The sequence below is a fragment of the Carcharhinus amblyrhynchos genome, chromosome 5, assembly GCF_965287045.1.
Source record: "Carcharhinus amblyrhynchos chromosome 5, sCarAmb.v2.hapA, whole genome shotgun sequence".
Lineage (NCBI taxonomy): Eukaryota > Metazoa > Chordata > Chondrichthyes > Carcharhiniformes > Carcharhinidae > Carcharhinus > Carcharhinus amblyrhynchos.
Window position 1 is genome coordinate 108798555 of NC_137328.1, and position 20266 is coordinate 108818820.

At 46.1% G+C, this 20266-nt stretch overlaps 1 protein-coding gene across 6 annotated transcripts in view; it reads right to left on the bottom strand.

Moving 5' to 3' along the window:
* Positions 1-210: 210 nt before the first annotated feature.
* Positions 211-20266, bottom strand: part of tenm3 (teneurin transmembrane protein 3) — a 909202-nt gene continuing 889146 nt past the window's right edge. For all 6 annotated transcript variants that reach the window (XM_080189440.1, XM_080189438.1, XM_080189437.1 and 3 more), the window contains 2 exons: positions 7556-7686; positions 211-1928 (listed from right to left, as the gene is read on the bottom strand). In XM_080189440.1, coding sequence (XP_080045566.1) covers positions 1173-1928; positions 7556-7686 — 887 coding nt within the window. In that variant the 3' untranslated portion in view covers positions 211-1172. The remainder of the gene's footprint in view (positions 1929-7555; positions 7687-20266) is intronic.

A 20266-nucleotide genomic window follows, 5' to 3' on the forward strand; every position in this document is an offset into this window, starting at 1 on the left:
GGCCAAATCTTTCATGAATATCAATGAAACTATACCTCAGGCACTATGTTTAATTTAGCAATGGATTTTCCTCATTCCATTTTATTTCCAGAATAAATCAAGATTGGTTTTAAGAGGTAATAAAGAGTGACAGATTAGAACGCTGTAGTGAAAAGGATGGCATCTCATTACCCCCTTCCATATAATTAAAAAGCAGGTTACAAGGCAGCATCTGTATTTTAAAGATTTTATTTTCAAGTATAAACTTCTTTGAAACACTTTACATAAATTAACATCTTTTGAGACTAGTATCTGATGAACAGTAAATTGGAATTCATATAAAAACTCCATAAGGTACTGGTCTCACACACTTTACAAAAAAGAAAAAAAGTAATTCCTTCGCTTTGCTGTGAGGGTGATCTTGTCCGTCGCATCGCTTCCCAAAGGCAAAATCCCATGGCGTTGCAAAATGGAAAAGAGTAGTTTTCTGTGGGTGCCACAGTCAATACTACTTTGCACAAAATGTCATTGTAGAAAGCAGCACGGTTGAAAGCAAGGGGGGTGCGGGGTGGGGAAGAGACCCTCCACTCCACAGTACAGAGTTAAAACCGCATTGTTTCTGTTCCATGTGCCCCACGGGTCCAATGTGCGACACTGCTGATTTGTGAGGAAAGATTAAGACTACTTCTGGTAAGCAAAGGTTACTCATGTCATAATACACAGTTTAGTTTCTGTATCCCGGACACTGATTCTAATGCTTAATACAGTGTTTCTTAAACAACAGAAAACAGTCAACAGATTTGGCCAAGTACAAAACAGTTAAGCTTTTTTTTTACATGTTAGTCCAACCTTGGGTCTGAGTGTAGTGGCATTCAACTGTAAACAATTTTTTTTTGAAGCAGTTGACAATCCTGTTTATCGAGAGTGATTTGAAGATTCTTTTTGCAGTAAACCACCTTTGTAGGTTCCAGCTGAGCAGGAAAAAGAAGAGTTCCACCAAGTCCGACAGCTCTAAGAGAGAACTTGTGCTACAGATAGATTTGAATAGAGGTCTAGCTCAGGCTTCAGTTATATTTCAGTTTCCTCAGTTTACCACATGGTAACGAAGGGCAGAAAAACTAATATCCTGTTCTCCCAGAAGGAGAAGACAGCGTTAAGTTTATTTCTTTGGCAGCCACCAACTCGCCTGTGTGTTACCTCTTCCCGATTTCGTTCTGTCTTAAGAACTGAATATTGTTCGCACTGTCTGCTAGTTCTGGGTATTGCTCCACGGAGAGTACATAGTACCCATCATATCCTTGCACTTTGGCAGCGCTCAGCAGTTGTCGCTTTTCTCCTTCTGTCCATAACCTGATCCCTTCCTCTCCGTCTCTCACCCGCTGCTGCTCCCTGGTCCACGCGCTCACCAGCGCCCTCTGCCTGGCCTGCTCCAGGATGCGCGCCTTCTCCTCGTCCAGCGTCGTCCCGTAGCGAACGTGGAGGGACAACGCACTGTACTGCATTTCCACGTCGGCAAACCTGCGAGTCCTGCCGTTCACCACAGTGGTGGACTGGGAAACAGTGACGTTGATGCCGTTTTCTAAGGCCTTGCGCCCACTGGTTAACCTCAGTGTCCCGAGGTCACTTTCGGGTGAGGCAGCTTTGATGAAGTAATGGGTGTCCTTGCCCTCGATGGTGTAATGCAAATTGTCCAAGTAGTACGCGCCATTGAGTACGGCCGCAACCTTTATGCAGTCTTCGTTCGCAATGTTGAGCACGTTGGTCGTCACTTTTCCTTGACTGACTGCAAGCATGACCCCCTTGCCGACCAGGGACTTGACCGTTCCGAACCAGAGCCATGGCTTCTCTCCACTGGCCTTGTGTTTGCCAGTCTGAATTTCTGGCATTTTTCCCAAGCCCATAAAAGCCTTTGCTTGTCTTGCTACGGTTTGTTGCACGCCAGACAAAAACTAGAAACAAGATCAAAAAAAGGCTATGAGAATTACGTTGCGAGTGAGTGCAGCAAAAGTTGCCTTTCTGACCCGTAACATCACAGAATAATAATTTTTTAATTAAAGGTAGTATTTCTTATTCAGCTTACAAGGCAGAAACATTTCCAAAAAAAAAAGCAGATCTAAAGAAAGGTCAGCGTAATTTGGTAAATGTAAATCAGTGCATGGGGTTGTGAAACCATCCAGTTTCGTTCTAAGAAAGATAGATCAGGGTATTTTCTAAATTATGAGAAGCTCAGAACAGTGGAGCAGAGAAGAGATTGGGGGATAAAGGCAAATGAGTGAAATGAAGCGACTCAAAACTTTGGCTCTATCTCTCGCCATAACTGCTGCCAGACCTGTTGAAATTTTCCAGCATTTTTCCTTTCTAGAATCATAGAATCCTACAGTGCAGAAGGAGGCCATTCAGCCCATCGAGTCTGCAACAACCACAATCCCACCCAGGCCCTATCCCCATAACCCCATGCATTTATCCTAGCTAGTCCCCCCCCAACACAAAGGGGCAATTTAGCATGGCCAATCCACCTAACCCGCACGTCATTGGGCTGTGGGAGGAAACTGGAGCACCTGGAGGAAAGTCAGAAGCTTTTTTCCAGGGTGGAAGAGTTAATTACTCTTGATAAGGGGATAGGTTTAATGTGCAAGGGACAAGGTTTAAAAGATACACAAGGCAAGTTTTTTACAGAGGGTGGTGGGTGCCTGGAACTTGCTGCCGGGGGAGGTAGTGGAAGTGGATAAGATAGCAACTTTTAAGGGGCATCTTGACAAATACATGAATAAGATGGGAATATCAGAATATGGTCAGTGGAGGGGTAGGGGTTTTAGTTCAGTTAGGCAGCCTGGACAGTGCAGGCTTGGAGGGCCAAAAGGCCTGTTCCCGTGCTGTAATTTTCTTTGTTCTTTGAAACCCACGCAGACATGAGGAGAATATGCAGACTCTGCACAGGCAGTGACCCAAGCCGGGAATCGAACCTGATCCCTGGCACAGCGAGGCAGCAGCGCTAACCACTCTGCTGCCGTGCTGCCCTTTTTTCTTATTTCCAATCGGAAACCAAACTGACCTAATCAAAGTCCCTACAAGAGAGACATTACAGATCCAAGCTGACAAGACAGGCCCCAATTTTCCTGTCTTGGGCTCGATCAACAAGATCCAAGCCGATAGGAGGAAACAATACAGCTCCTCCTGGGTTCGATCTGAGCTTCATCTTAACCAAAAAGCGTTGATGGTTGAAGAGATTCGAGGGCCCATGTACAGCACTCACTAAGATCTAAAGGGCAGGTACAACAAATAATGTAAATGGTGAATTCAATGATGGCATTTACCTACAGGGGACAGAATTACAAAGGAGTTGAAGTTGTGCTATAGTTGTTTAAGGCTCTCCTTGGACCCCATCTAGTGTACTGTGTCCCATTCTGAGATGTGCATCTCAGGGTGGGCCTTGGAGGGGCTGCAGTGCGGATTCACCTGAAAGGTATCGGGGTTAATCTATATTACAAGGATAGGCTGAGCAGGCTAAGCTTGTACCACCTTGAGTACAAAGGTTTCAGCATGATTTAAAGGATCTGATAAGGTAGATTGAGAGAAACTATTTCCTCTGCTGGGGGAAGTTCAGGGCAACCGGGCATAACCTTAAAACGAGAGTTCAGCTGTTCAGGGATAACATCACGTTTTCACACAGAAGCTGGTAGTAGTAAGGGTGTAACAATAGAACCATAGAACAGAACCCCTACAGTGTAGTAGGATGTCATTCAGCCATTGAGCTGCACTAATTCTCCTAAGATGCCCACTCGCCATCCTCATAAGCCTGCGCATTTCCCACAGCTAATCCACCCAACTGACATCCCTGGACACTAAGGGACAATTTAGCATTGCCAATCCATATAACCAACACGTCTTTTGGACTGGAGGAGGAAGCCGGAGGAAACCCACACAGACACGGGGAGAACATGCAAACTCCACACAGGTAGTAACCCAAAGCTGGAATCGAACACAGTCCCTGGTTCACAGTGAGGCAGCAGCGATAGTCACTGTTGCCACCATGCCGCCCTTGGGAGAATGTGGGAATCGATCCCAGTACCTCTCACATGCAAAGTGAGCACTCTACCACTTGAGCTAATGATACATTTCAGTGTATACAGGCCAGGGGTATAGCTCCTGCTCTCCATCAAGTAATATCATGTAGGGTCAGGCCAAGATGTGCATCCTCCACAGCCAAATAGCCCATTTGCAAAAAAAACCACTCAAAGCTCACACATGAACAGCTGCCACTCAAGAATGTAATGGAAGGGATGCCAATTCTCTTTCTGAGTGAAAAATCAGCGAAACATCACAGCACTCACTTCAACACCACAGGATAATCAATAAATGAATCATCCATTGAAAACTATGGATAGAATCATTTCTAAATGGGCGGCACGGTGGCACAGTGCTTAGCCCTGCTGCCTCACAGTTTCAGAGACCTGGGTTGGATTCCTGGCTTGGGTCACTATCTGTGTGGAGTGTACACATTCTCCCCATGTCTGCGTGGGTTTCCTCCAGGTGCTCCGGTTTCCTCCCACATTCCAAAGATGTGCAAGTTAGGTTGACTGGCCATGGTAAATTGCCCGTTAGTGTCGTGGGATGCGTAGGTTAGAAGGATTAGTGGGATAAACATGTGGGGTTACGGGGATAGGGCCAGGGTGGGATTGTTGCCAGCCTTAGGCTCAATGGGCTGAATGGCCTCCTTCTGCACTGCAGGGATTCTATGGAATAAGTTGAGCACTTTAAAAAGATCAGTGAAATTAACTGAACATCTGTTTTGTAAGCAGCTGGTGTGATGTATTATTTAATTAATTGAAAAAGAAATGATGATGTTTCAAGTGTTTAGCGTATGTCTGCATTATTTTCCCACAGTTTTGCACCCCTATAGTGTCAGCAACTAAACTGACCTCTGACCATTGAAGATAATAATCTGGCACCATAATAACAATTCTAAAAGCACTATTGTAAAGATGCTATTGACTCAAACCAGCCCATCTCTAAATCGAACACTCTTGTCTGTAAGGTTATATGTGTTAGGAAAGTAAAGGTAATTTAAGGGGTAAAAGAACATTAGAAATAAGGTACACTTTCAAGTGGTTTAATGCAATGTTTCTGTGTAAGGAAGAGTAAAATGTATAGTTCGAGTCATGTTGGACAAAGATGTTTGTATGTGTAAGGGTTGGTTTCAATTCCATCTGTGTTTCTATTACGCTTAGAGAGGGTTATTGCGTGAAGAGCGTGTGGGCATGCTCAGCAGCTGGGGATCCTTTTAGGATAGAAAAATTTAAAGTTTATTTATTACTGTCACAAGTAAGCTTACATTAACAGTACAATGAAGTTAGTTGCCACACTCCGGCGCTTGTTCAGGTACATATTACAGTACAGCATAGTACAGGCCCTTTGGCCCTCAATGTTGTGCCGAGCTTTGTCCAAAACCAAGATCAAGCTATCCCACTCCCTATCATCCTGGTGTGCTCCAAGATCATTCTGGTGTGCTCCACCGAGAGAGAACTTAGCACGGCCAATACATCTAACTAGCACGTCTTTCGGATTGTGGGTGGAAACCCAAGCACCCCAGAGGAAACCCACACACACAGGAGAACTTGCAGATTCTGTGCAGAGAGTGACCCAAGCTGGGATTGAACCCAAGTCCCTGGGGCTATGAGGCAGCAGTGCTAACCACTGTGCCACCCTTTTATTGAATTTAATCTTAATTGGATCAGTTGAAGGAGCACATCAGCGAGGGAACATCTCTCAACTCTGCCAGGAGAAGCTGGACCAGACAGGGGAGCTGCAAAGAGGCAGACATCCCAAAGAAGCAGATGCAGTCTTGATAACTAGAGAATTAGGGCAGAAAGAATTCCTTAAGAAGAATAAAGTTAAGAAAACAGAGACCAAGGTATTGCTTAGGAATATTCAAGAGAGAAATGGACAAAGTGTTGTAAGTGAAAGAAACAGCTGCTGTAACTAGAATTAAGGTAGGAAAGTAGACCTCAGAGGTAAATTAAAAGTTTGATGCCATCTTAATAGAGTCTGGAAATCAAGTGTTAAGGCAATTGTGAACAGTTTGTACAACAGTCAAAACAAACAAATCCTGAAGGGGAAGGTGTAAAACCTGGAAATTGGATTCATTGTTTAAAAGTGAAAATGAAAGCTTTGTTTAGAAGAGTGATTTGGAAAACCTAGACTGGATTTAGGAATGCAAACCGCTGAGGGAAAGTAATCATGTGACAATCATCTGGGGGGAACATGACAAACATGAACTTGGATTCAGAGTGGAGAATATCTGAAACAGCCAGGTTGTGAGTTTAAAGGGACCCTGTGTCACTGAAACCATTGGAACTTAAGATGTATTTTGTAATTGGTGTTGTACTTAAAATCTATGTGCATTTGTTAAGCTAAGAAGCAGTAAGGGAGTATTGCATCATAATCTAAGCTTTCACGTTTATTAAACGTTTTATTAAATGCTTCTCCAAATTAAAAAAAATGTTAAAGTTACAGGACAGAATTCTCCAGCTGTTAACGCTAACGGAATCTCCGGTCCCGCTGGCAGTGCACCCTCTCCCGTGGGTTTTCCAGTGGAGTGAGGTGAGATCATTATCTTCAATGAGAAATGCGATTGACAGCAGTGGGATCAGAGAATCCCGCCGCCAGTGAACAGCGTGTTGTCTCCGGCTACTGAGAAACATATGGATGGGAAGCCGTAGAATTCTGCCCATGGTCCTCTGGGCCAGGGTTCCATTCTGGGATCATAACAGTATGCGTGATTGATAATAGAAAGGAATTCTCTTGAGCTCAGACTTTGAAGTGGACTAACAGCGCAGGTGGATGGGAGGGAAATCCGCCATTTGTATGAGGCAGGAGGGGAAGGAGCTACCTCTGGTAAAACTGGTGGCAGCAGGGGGAAATCCAGCTCAATGGTAACACTGGTCACAATGTCCCAGCCGTCCCTCATTCTGAATCCTCTGCCCCAGGGCAGCATAGTGGCACAGTGGTTAGTACTGCTGCCTTACAGCACCAGGGACCCAGGTTCATATTCTGGCCTCGGGTGACTGTCTGTGCGGAGTTTACACGTTCTCCTCATGTCTGTATGGATTTCCTTTGGGTACTCTGGTTTCCTCCCACAGTCCAATGATGTGCGGCTTAGGTTGGTTGGCCACGCTAAATTCCCCCTCAGTGACGGGGGCTAGCAGGGTAAATACGTGTGGTTCCAGAGCTAGGGCCTAGACGGGATTGTTGTTGGTGCAAGCTCGATGGGCCAAATGGCCTCCATTTGCACTGTAGGGATTGTATGAATCCAGGCCTAACTTTACTATGAAGCAGGGACAGGTTGGTTGTACCCAGTTGTCCATTTCTTTTTCCGACAGATGCTTGAAGCTGCTTCTTTCTGGTATTTTATCTCGCAATTCCACAATAAGGGGAGGTAACAGTGACTCAGCTTTTCCCCTTCAGGAATGGGGTTATAGTCCCATCTCCTCCTTGACAGCGTCTCTGCTCTCAGGGGACAGGGGGTTTAGTCTATGTATCATTTAGTCAGGTTGTTAAAGGTTTTGACCAGTCTTACCGGTACATCATCCCATTCTTGACTCTTCAAGAGTTCGTATGAAGGTTCCTCCAGCCCTTGCTTGGGCACAGGAAAACCAGGAATAACATTGTGGAGCTGGAACCCAAACATCAGTAGCCAACTGTTGACGTCTGTGGAGAGAAGATCATTTTGAGAAGAGAGATGCAATGAAGGTGTGGTACATTCAGCACTTTCAGAAGCAGGTGATTCACACACTACAGAATGCTCATCTTTATACACACTCGAAGCACCAGCATGTTTGATGGGTAAACGCCTCCGTTATACAAGTTATAATCACAACCATTTTTGGGAACAATCTTCCCCTCCATGCTTTCACACAACTCTCCTTTGTTAATGGCTGAGTACAAAGTATTTAAATTCATTTATGGAACATAGGGGTCACTGGTCAGGCCAACATTTATTGCCCATCCCTAGTTATCCATGGGTAGTTGAGAGTCAACCATGTTGCTGTGGTTCTGGAGTCACATATAGGCCAGACCAGGCAAGGACTGCAGATTGCCTTCCCTAAAGGACATTAATGAACCAGACAATCGACAATGGTTTCATGGTCTTCAGTAGATTCTCAATTCCAGGTACTTTTTATTGAATTCAAATTCCACCATCTGCCATGACAGGATTCGAACCCAGGTCCCCAGAACATTAGCTGAGTTTCTGGGTTAATAGTCTAGCGATAATATCACTGGACCATCGCCTACCCTACATGAGAAGTATGATGGCAGAAGGAGATGTCATAGGAGGGGTGTGACATTAAGCAACGCAACATCAGGAGTGTGGCAGTAGGAATGTGGTATTAACAGGTGTGGTACCGGGGTGGGAGGGGAGGACGCATTGGTCAGGGCTGTGTCATTAGGAAGTGTAGCATTAAGGAGTACAGCACTAGGGTGTGTGGCAGTCGGAAATGTGGCACTGGGAGTTTATTTTTATTCATTAGTGTCACAAGAAGGCTGACATTAGCAATGCAATGAAGTTACTGTGAAAATCCCCTAGTCGCCACACTCCAGTGCCTGTTTGGATACACTAAGGGAGAATTTAGCATGGCCAATGCACCCAGCCAGCACATCTTTCAGACTGTGGGAGGAAACTGGCGCACCCGGAGGAAACCTATGCAGACACAGGGAGAACGTGCAGACTCCACACTGACAGTGACCCAAGCCAGGAATCAACCCTGGGTCCCTGACGCTGCTAACCACTGTGCCACCATGCTGTGCCGGGAGTGGTATTCGGACTGTGGCATTTCTTAGGGGCTGTGGCATTATGGGGTGTGCCATTAGTTACGAGTCTTACACTGGGGTTGTAGCATTAGGGCTCTGGTATTTGGAAGTGTGGCATTAGTTAGAGATGTGGCATTAGTTTGGGACGTGGCAATAATTCAGGGCATTAGGACTCTGTGGCATTAGTCAGGGATCTGACATTAGGGGGTGCAGCATTTGTTATGTGTCTAACACTGAGGGTGCAATATTAGTTAGGGCTCTGGCATAAGGGGGCAGCACTAATTGGGGTCAGTGGCATTAAAGGGTGCAGCATTAGCTAGGAGGTGATGGAGCGTGGCATTCAGAGATGTAGCATTACAGGGTGTGACAGTCGGAATTTGCCAGTGAAGATTTAGGAGGAGATTTTGCATCTGTCACTAATTCCATTTCACTCGCATAGTTTTTCCTCTCCAATTCCCTGCCCATCCCTCCTGTCTCAAATTCATTGGCTCTCACTGATTTGGTATCAAATGGGGCTGTTCATCCTAGAGTTTCTCACTCAATTGGCCATTTCCACATGGGAGCCTCGAAACTGCGGATTTTCATCACAGCTAAAGCTATTTCTCTCCTCATTTGGTACATACATATAACCGTTAGCACATTCTGCAGGGCAAATATATGTATATGTATACACACACACACATACACCAACATATACACACACACACACATAAACACGCATACACACATACAGAAATACACACACACACACACGCACACACCTGCACATAGCTAGCATCAGGGCTTACAGACAGGAGAAGAAATAAAGACCAATTAGCCTCCTCTATTTGAGAGCACTTCAGCCAATTGTAAGGATTAGATTTTTTTAAAAATACATTTTTACGTTGAAACAAACTGCAGTCAATATTTTGTATCTTTTTATTTGGGCTTCTTACTAATCCATGGTTTAAACAAATCCACCGCTGTAAGTGAAACATCAATAAATGCTTGAATGCAGTCAATAAACTATTGAAAATTACTGTGCCTGGATGCACAGCACTCAGTGAAGCTTTCCTTATGAATAAATTTAAAGGTATATTGTGGGGTGCTCAGTGACAGGTTAGCCAGGCTGCAGCTTTCGCCTCACTGGTTAAGGAGGCTGCAAGACGACATCTCTGTCAATAAAAACTGCGACTGACACAACCCAGAATGGAAGATTTGTTCATCCGACAACTGTGCCAGACAGGAGTATGTTATACACAGACTGTGGGGGAACCATTCATCAGACAGCCTGGCTCACTGATCATAGAATCATAGACTCCCAGGCCGGAATTTTACCAGCACGCTTGCCTGAGTCTCGTAACATCATGCCCGAAGCCAGCGGACAATGCCATTCTGCGAGCCTCACCCACGCCAATTTCAGGGTGGGCATGTCGGTAAAATCAGGGCCTTGGAATCCCTACAACGAGAAGGAAACCATTCGGCTCATCAATCCCACCCAGGCCCTATCCCTGTAACTCTACATATTTAACCTGCTAATCCCCCGACTCTAAGGGGCAATTTACCCACAGTCAAACTCGAACAGCTTTGGACTGTGGGAGGAAATGGGAGCACCCGGAGGAAATCCATGCAGACACGGAGAGAACGTGCAGGCTCCGCACAGACAGTGATCCAAGCTGGAAATCGAACCGGGATCCCTGGTGTTGTGAGGCAGCAGTGCCATCCTGCTGCCAGTGACAGCGGTGTAAGTAGCCCTTTCACAAGGGGGGAGATAAACCCTGCCAAACAGTATTTTGGTTGATCAAACAGTAGGAAGTTCCACGTTCTCAACAGCATCTCTGTGTCCCTAGGTCTTAGCGGCTAACGGACATGCATCGGAGCCAGTTACACTTTGGCAATTCAGGTGGGAGGAGCTTCAGGGCGGAGGCTCTATCTGTGTGGCAGACACACAGCTGGTCATAACAAAAATAAACTTCGCCACACTGCTTAATTCTTTTGGACAACAGTAAAGCTCACTTATTAGTGTCACAAGTAGGGTCATATTAACACCGCTATGAAGTTACTGTGAACATCCCCCTCGTCGCCACACTCCGGCACCTGTTCAGTTACACTGAGGGAGAATTTAGCACGGCCAATGCACCTAACCAGCACATCTTTCGGACCGTAGGATGAAATCAGAGCATCCGGAGGAACCCCACGCAGATACGAGGAGAATGTGCAATCTCCATACAGATAGTAACTCGAGGCCGGAATTGAACCCTGACGCTGGGAGGCAGCAATACTAACCATGGTGTCACCTTGCCACCCAGTGGTGGTAAATGGCAATAGTACAGATTGTACAGGTGGTAGACATAGACATGGTGGGCCGAAGGGCCTGTTTCTGTGCTGGATGACTGTTATGAAAATCTATAATGGCAGCTACACTAAATTCACTAACATAATCATTCAATTTTTTTCTCACCATGTGACAATTGCATCACTTCATTGTGCTGCACAGATTTTGACGGTAACCATGGTAATCTGTTCCAAATAAACATGGAATATCATGCCCTATTTATGGTCAACCATTTCCTCTGCACAAGATGATTTTCCTTTGCTGCATTTTCATGTACAATACAACACATCTATCAGGCAAGGTCAAATCCTGTTCCAGGTTCAGAACTGCGAACTCTAATCTTAGCATCGAGCCACTGAACATGCTCCTATCTCAGTCCATCACTTTATCTCTCAAATTCCAATCATTCGCTGTTGTCTCGCATCAGAGAAACGTGAGGAAAAAGCCCTCTCAAAATCTAACAACCAAAAACAGGATGGGCTCTTGCGTTGATGTAAAGTTGATAGTACAAAGCCATTTTAAAATTAAATAAGGTTCCTGTGGTTTCTGCCTAAGAGTTGTCCCTACCTTGCTATTACACAGGGGAAGAGATGAGGGATAGAATTTGAGCTTTGGAGTTGTGAGGTGTTGCTCCCCCCACAAGAGGCAGAATTTTCATATCAGAGTCAGAAACCGGACACCCAGATCAATTCCAGGTTTGGTTTTCTATTTGATTTATTATTTTCATATGTATTAGTACACAGTGAAATGTATTGTTTCTTGTGCGCTATACAAACAAAGCATATCGTGTATATAGAAAAGGAAACAAGACAGTGTAGAGTGTAGTGTTACGGTCATAGCTAGGGTGTACAGAAAGATCAATTTAATAGTGTACAGCTGTTAAGTTCACTGCAGGGCAGAAGAAAAGTTCTTATGATGGTAAAACTTGTGGGGTCCAAAAGTGATCTCAGCTAAAATGTTTTTTTTATTCATTCGTGGGACATGGGTGTCACTGGCTGACCAGCATTTATTGCCCATCCCGAGTTGCTTGAAGGCAGTTGAGAATCAACCACGTTTCTGTGGCTCTGGAGATAAGGATGGCCTTCATAAGTCTGATGGCAGCAGGTAAGAAGCTGTTCTTGAGTCGGTTGGTATGTATTTTCAGACTTCTGTATCTTTTTCACGATAAAGGAAGGTAGAAGAGAGAAGTCCAGGGTACATGGGGTCCTTGATTTTGCTGGCCTCTTTTCCAAGGCAGTGGGACATGTAGACAGAGTCAACGGATGGGTGGCTGGTTTGCACAATGGACTAAACTACATTAAGACTTACCACTGCCTTGCCAAAGGAAGCAACTCATCAGAGGGCCAGGAGTATAAATATTGACTTGGAGGTTGACCAGGCCAAAAGTAACGTGGGAGGCGATGGCTGAATAGTATTATTGCTGGACTGTTAATCCAGGAAACTCAGCTAATGTTCTAGGGACCCGGGTTCCATTGTTTGCTGAAGCAGAGAGAGAGAGAGCTAAGATTTTACCTGTTAAAAACCTGTTTAAAATAAGTTTAAAGCACTTTACTCTTTGTAGAACTGTTTAAAGCATTTATTTATTGTATTTACTGCTTTAAGAATTCTGAAGGAGTGGTTAAAAGGCATTTGTGGACCAGCCTGCTTTAATTATCAAGGGGCCACACGGTGAAGCCTTCCATTGTTTGCTGAAGCAGAGAGAGAGAGCTAAGATTTTACCTGTTAAAAACCTGTTTAAAATAAGTTTAAAGCACTTTACTCTTTGTAGAACTGTTTAAAGCATTTATTTATTGTATTTACTGCTTTAAGAATTCTGAAGGAGTGGTTAAAAGGCATTTGTGGACCAGCCTGCTTTAAATCAGCGCCAGGTTTAAAAGGAGGCCTGGTGTAGACAGCGGGCAGCGTCTGAGCGGGCAGCGGAGTGAGTGGGAAGCAGAGTGAGTTAATAGGGCTTAATATCAAAAAGGGCTGGAAGGAAAAAAGGCCAGGTGAGTTTGTTTGAAAAAACAAGGAAAAAAATTTTTTTTTCAAAACTACTACAGCAGGAAACAAGGAAAAAAATTTTTTTCCCCATAAAAAAATTACAGTGAATAATGGAGGGGCATGTGATGTGTGGTTTCTGTATGATGTGGGAACTGGTGGACCCCAGGGTCCTTCCCAGTGACCATGTCTGTAGTAAGTGCAGGTTGCTGGAGGAGCTCCAGCTCAAGGTGGATGAGCTGGCCTCTGAGCTACAGACACTGAGGCTCATCAGGGGGAGAGAGGGTGCCATTGTCAATGGGGTGCAAGTGACATCCACCCCTGCTAGACTGGCTAAATCTAAGGGTCAGGGACAAAAGGGGGCTGCTGGGAGGAGGAAGGGGGGTGAGGAGCGGAGGCCTCAGCCTCTTAATCTGCATAACAGGTTTGAGGTTCTTGCTTCCAGTCTGGAAGAGGACGAGGCAGGTGAGGTTGGTGAGCAAACTGCATACGGTACAGTGATGCAGCAGGACATAGGCAAAGAGAAGGGGAAAAGGAACGTAGTAGTGATTGGGGATAGTGGGGTGAAGGGTATTGACACTGTCCTTTGTCACAATGACAAAGTGCACAGAAGGGTGTGTTGTCTGCCTGGTGCTCGGGTACAGGATGTCGCAGCTGGGCTGCAGAGGAATCTGGAGTGGGAGGGTGAGAACCCGGTCGTTGTGGTACATGTGGGTGCCGGCGACGTAGGCAAAGTGCGGACTGAGGATCTGGGGAGGGAGTATGAAAAGCTGGGAATGGAATTAAAAAGTAGAACCGACAAGGTGGTCGTCTCTGGGCTACTGCCTGAACTGAGTGCAGACGGGCGTAGGGTTGACAGGATAAAGGAAGTGAATGGGTGGCTCAGGGATTGGTGTGGGAGGAATGGGTTCGAATTTATGGGGCATTGGCACCAGTATTGGGGTAGGTGGGACTTGTTCGGGCGGGATGGGGTGGGTCTGAACCGTGCTGGGACCAGAGTGTTGGCGAATCGAGTAAAGAGGACTGTAGACAGGGCTTTAAACTAATTAGGGGGGGGGAGGGTGCGAGGGTAGGTGACGCTACGAGGTCTAAAGTTAAGGATAGGGTACAGGTAAGGGAAGAGGCCGAGGATGTCCCAATTGGTGGCGTTACGGCAAATAGGGTCCAGGTGAAGGCTGGGATGAAAGCGCTTTATCTGAATGCACGAAGCATTCGGAATAAAGTGGATGAGCTGGTGGCGCAGATCGACACAAATGGATACGATCTGGTGGCCATTACAGAGACGTGGCTGCAAGGTGACAGGGACTGGGAGATGAATGTACAGGGCTATCAAGTGTTTAGGAAGGATAGGCAGGAGGAAAGAGGGGGTGGCGTAGCTCTGCTGATTAAGGATAGTATCAAGGTGGTAGCAAGGGATGATATCGGAGCCAAAGAGCAGAAAGTGGAATCGTTGTGGGTGGAGATTAGGAACAGCAAAGGGAGGAAGACGCTGGTGGGTGTCGTCTATAGGCCCCCAAATAATGATCTGGAGGTGGGGCGGGCTGTTAACGCGCAAATAAGTGCGACGTGCAGGAATGGGACGGCAGTAGTTATGGGAGATTTCAATCTGCATATTGATTGGTCGACCCATGTTGGACGAGGTGGGCTCGAGGAGGAGTTCTTGGAATGCTGCCGGGATAATTTCCTTGAACAGTGTGTGTTGGAGCCGACGAGGGAGCGAGCTATCTTGGATCTGGTGCTATGTAATGAGGCGGGTAGAATTAGGGACCTTGCGGTGAAGGATCCTCTTGGAGAGAGTGATCATTGCATGGTGGAGTTTCTGTTGCAGATGGAGGAGGAGAAAGTGGGTTCCCGGACACGCGTCCTTTGTTTGAATAGAGGGGAGTATGGTAGGATGAGAGAAGAATTGGCGAATGTGGACTGGGGGAGCGCGTTGGAAGGTAGGTCTGCTGAGGAGCAGTGGAGGATCTTTAAGGAGATCTTTCTTGGTGCTCAGCAGAAATTTATTCCGATGGTCAAAAAGGACAGTAGGAGGAGAGGTAATAAGCCGTGGATAACGAAGGAGGTGAAGGAAAGTGTTAAATTAAAAGCGGAGGAATTTAGAGTAGCTAAGGGCAGTGGGCGAGAAGAGGATTGGGAAAGGTTTAAATGTCAACAAAGATTGACAAAGAAGTTGATAAAGGAGGGTAGGAGAAGCTATGAAGCTGGGCTAGCGCTTAATATAAAAAAGGATAGCAAGAGTTTTTATAAATATATAAAAAGGAAGAGGCTGGCTAGGGTGAACGTTGGTCCTTTAGAGGATGAGAAAGGGGAGCTAGTGGTAGGGGATGGGGATATGGCTAAGGTCTTGAATAACTTTTTTGTTTCTGTCTTCACGGAGGAGGACGTGAATAATTTGCCGGGTGTTAGCGATGGAAAGGTGGTAGGACTGGAGGGTCTTAATGACATTACTGTTACTAGAGAGGTGGTGCTCGACAGACTGGAGGGGCTGATTGTGGACAAGTCCCCAGGACCGGATGGAATGCATCCGAGGGTTCTGAAAGAAATGGCGGAGGTTATAGTGGATGCCTTGGTGGTTATTTTCCAGACGTCGCTGGATTCCGGGGAAGTGCCGGAAGATTGGAAAACAGCTAATGTTACGCCGTTGTTTAAGAAGGGTGCCAGGCAAAAGGCGGGGAATTATAGGCCGGTTAGTTTAACGTCTGTGGTAGGTAAAATGTTGGAATCCGTCATTAAGGAGGAAATTGCGAGGCATCTTGAAGGGAATTGCTTGATAGGGCAGACGCAACACGGTTTCATTAAAGGGAAGTCGTGTCTGACAAATTTACTGGAGTTCTATGAGGATGTGTCTAGGGCAGTGGATAGAGGAGAGCCGGTGGATGTGGTCTTTCTGGATTTTCAGAAGGCGTTTGACAAGGTACCTCACAAGAGGTTATTGCAGAAGATCAGGGGACATGGAGTTGGGGGTAGGGTGTTAGCGTGGATAGAGGATTGGTTGTCAAATAGGAGGCAGAGAGTGGGGGTCAATGGGTGCTATTCGGATTGGCGGTTGGTGACTAGTGGGGTGCCCCAGGGGTCGGTGCTGGGGCCTCAGCTATTTACCATTTATATAGATGATCTGGAGGAGGGAACCGAGTGCAGGGTGTCGAAATTTGCTGATGACACCAAGATTGGGGGAAAGGCAAATTGTGCGGAGGGTGTGGAGAGTCTGCAGAAGGATCTAGATAGGCTGGGCGAATGGGCCAGGAAATGGCAAATGGAATTTAATGTTGGCAAGTGTGAGGTGGTCCACTTTGGTAGGAAGAATGGTAGGAAGGACTATTACTTACGTGGCGAAAAACTGCAGCAGGCGACGGTGCAGAGGGACCTTGGGGTCCTTGTGCATGAGTCGCAAAAACCCAGCTTGCAGGTGCAGCAGGTGGTCAGGAAGGCGAATGGGATGCTGGCCTTCATAGCGAGGGGGATTGAATATAAAAGTAGGGAGGTCTTGCTGCAGCTGTATAGGGCATTGGTGAGGCCGCAGCTGGAGTACTGTGTGCAGTTTTGGGCGCCGCACCTGTGCAAGGATATTTTGGCCCTGGAGGGAGTGCAGAGGAGGTTTACTAGGCTGATACCGGAGTTGAGGGGGTTGAGCTATGAGGAGAGGCTGAATAAACTAGGCTTGTACTCGTTAGAGTTTAGAAGAATGAGGGGAGATCTCATTGAGACGTATAAGATGATGAATGGGATGGATAGGATAGAGGTGGAGAGACTCTTCCCGCTCAAAAAAGACAGTAGGACTAGGGGGCACAGCCTCAAGATAAAGGGGAGGCGGTTTAGAACGGAGTTGAGGAGGAACTTCTTCACTCAAAGGGTGGTGAATCTCTGGAATTCTCTGCCCGTTGAAGTGGTGGAGGCTGCCTCGCTAAATATTTTTAAGAAGCGGGTTGATGGGTTCTTGATAAAAGAGGGGATTAAGGGTTATGGGGAGAGGGCGGGAAAGTGGAACTGAGCCACGACAGATCAGCCATGATCTTATTGAATGGCGGGGCAGGCTCGAAGGGCTAGATGGCCTACTCCTGCTCCTATTTCTTATGTTCTTATGTTCTTATGTTCAAATCCCACCACGGCAGATAGTGAAATTCGAATCCAATAAAAGATATCTGGAATTAGGAACACACTGATGACCATGCAACCATTGTGGATTGTTGGAAGAACCCATCAGGTTCACTAATGTCCTTTAGGGAAGGAAATCTGCTGTCCTTATCTCCAGAGCCACAGCAAAGTGATAGATTCTCCACTGCCCTTGGGCAACTAGGGATGGGCAATAAATGCTGGCAGTCAGCGACGTCCATGTCCCACAAATGAATGAAAAAAACATTCCAGCTGAGATCACTTTTGGGGTCCACAAGTTTTAGAATCACAAGGAGAACTTTCCTTTTGCCCTGCAGTGAACCTATCAGCTGTGCACTAACCTGCGCCAAACAGCATTTGTTCGCTGAAAATAACATTTACTGATGCCTCCGAGAAGGCTCCGAGTCGAATGGGCTGTAAATTGGTGGTGAGTTGGTTCCTTCCACTTTGACAATTTGAAATTGTCTTGGAGACATTGGGATCCAGTGGGTGAACTTTGGGGCCTGCACTAGGGCCCTGAGCCTGCTAAAGTTTGAAAACCCAGCCCAGGGTGACACCTGATGAGAGCACGAACAGCAGAACCAGAGGTCAACTCAGCCAATCAACTTAATATAAGGTAGTTCCATTCAAGAATCTGATGGCAGCAGGGAAGAAGCTGTTCTTGAGTCGGAGTCCAGTGGGTGAACTTTGGATCCATACTGTCCTGAGCATTCCGGCATGGTAAGCTCCAAGAGAGTGAGGTTCCACACCGTGAGTAGAGTTTTGCCATTTCAGATCTTTCGTGTTCTCTTGGCCTGAGTTTTATGCTCCCTACGTCCACCCACTGGTGGGTTTTGAAGCAGGGGTTGGCATGGGGAAAAGTGGGTGGGGTGGAGGGTCTTAAGACTTAACTGGCAACTTAACTGCCACTTGAGGGCCATTTTCCACCCAGCCTCAATTGTTAGGTTGACTGGTGGTTGACAGATTGGGGTGGTGGTGGGGAGTGTGTTGGTGGGGCAATCGGGGGAGGGGGTTGGGGAGTGGGAGAACTACTGGAGTCAGCAAGAATGTGTTCCCTGCCAATGCTTCAGATGAAAATTCTGGCCCTTGACTTTTCTCATTTTAATATTTTACATCACATTAATTTGCTCCATCAACCTAATAGCTGTAAAGCTACTTGCGATGTATAATGCCAGAAAAACCATCACTGCAGAAGCTTTCTTCCCCTCATCAGGACTACCTAATGCCTTCTTTTTCATTATTAAACATTGGGAAGTAGGAGAGAGGTAAAACATCAGTGACATCAGCCAAAGTAAAATCGGTCAGTGAAGAATCTTTCTCAGTGGGTTAGAGGATTAATGTATGCAAATATCGAACCAATGCTGAAACACCCAGAAAGTCCTCACATTCCAATCTGCAGGAACTCTACTGGGATGCCGAGTGGCACTGCATTCTCAGCTTAGGAAACAAGAATCAGTCAAAGTATTAACTTTATTAGTCAGGATTATAGAAGCACACCCATTGGAAAATGCCCAAGACTGCAAGGAACTAGAAAAGGTTGTGAATGTCGCCCAATCCATCACGCAAACCAGCCTCCCATCGACTCTGTTTACACTTCCTGCTGCCTCGGCAAAGCAGCCAGCACATTTAAGGACCCACACACCCCGGACCTTCTCTCTTCCATCTTCTCCCGTTGGGAGAAAGATACAGAAGTCTGAGGTCACGCACCGACCGACGCCAGAACAGTTTCTTCCCAGCTGCCATCAGATTTTTGAGTGTGCCTACCTCGCATTAAGTTGATCTTTCTCTACACCCTAGTTATGACTGCAACATTGCATTCTGCACTCTCTCCTTTCCTTCTCTATGAACGGTATGCTTTGTCTGTATAGCACGCGAGAAACAATACTTTTCACTGTATACTAATACATGTCACAACAATAAATCAAATGTGTCTGTCTGCATCTGAAATGGGCCAAGTTGTAATTGTTTCTAGTACACTGACATTTAGAGTATCACTCATATGCAGAGCGTGGACACTGACACAAACAACAGGAAATTAGATTTAAGTACGGCCTTTCATGTCATAAGAAGATCCCAAGGCATCTCACAGGAACGTTCTAAATAAAAATGTGCCACTGAGGAGATCACAAGGCCTCTGGCCAAATGAGGTCAAATGGCTGCATTCTAAGGAGCATCTTAAAGGAGGACAATGAAGTACTGAGGCAGAGAGGTTTAGTGAGGGTAGTTCAATGTTTAGGGCCTAGGCAGCTGATGGTACTGACGGCAGGGTGATTGATGAAATCACGGATGCTTGAGGCCAGAATTAGAGGAGCAAAATATCTTGGAGGATTGCGGGCTCAGAGGATAGATTTGAAAGCAAAAGTGAGAATTTTAGAATTGAGTTGTTCAACCAGGAACCAGTACAGGTCAGCAAGTTTGGGACTGCTGGAGGAACAGGATTTGATTCAAAACAGAGTTAAATCCATTTAATACAAAAACATGGGTAGCTAAGTGGTGGCCCAGTGGTTAGCATTGCTGCCTCACAGGGAGCAGGTTCAATTCCAGCCTTGGGTCAATGTCTGCATGGAGTTTGCACGTTCTCCCCCTGTTGTGTGGGTTTCTCTCACACTTCAAAGATGTGGTTGATTGGCCTTGCTAAATTATCCCTTAGTGTCATGGGATTACAGGGATAGGGCCTGGCAGGATTGTTGTCGGTGGAGGCTTAATGGGCTGAATGGCCTCCTTCTGCACTGTTGAATCAATCTGTGATGATGATTCTAATGCTGATATCAATTGGGCATTAATTGTATTTAGACGGTGGATATTACCTGGGGGCTTGGGAAGAACAGGCTGGGAGGGGGTTTATTTAATGGAAATGCACGATGTGTGTGTGTGTGTGTGTGTGTGTGTGTCTATAAATAGAAGCTCATGAGCACAAAAAAACTAAGGGGTGAAGCTTCCCATTCTGCTCACCACAGGAATTGAGAGGCAGATCACGGAAAGGTCCATTCTGGTTTTGGGACGAACGCGGGCAGAAAATCCCACCCTGAGTGTGGGATCTTCCAATCCACCTGTCACCTGGCGACAGAGTGG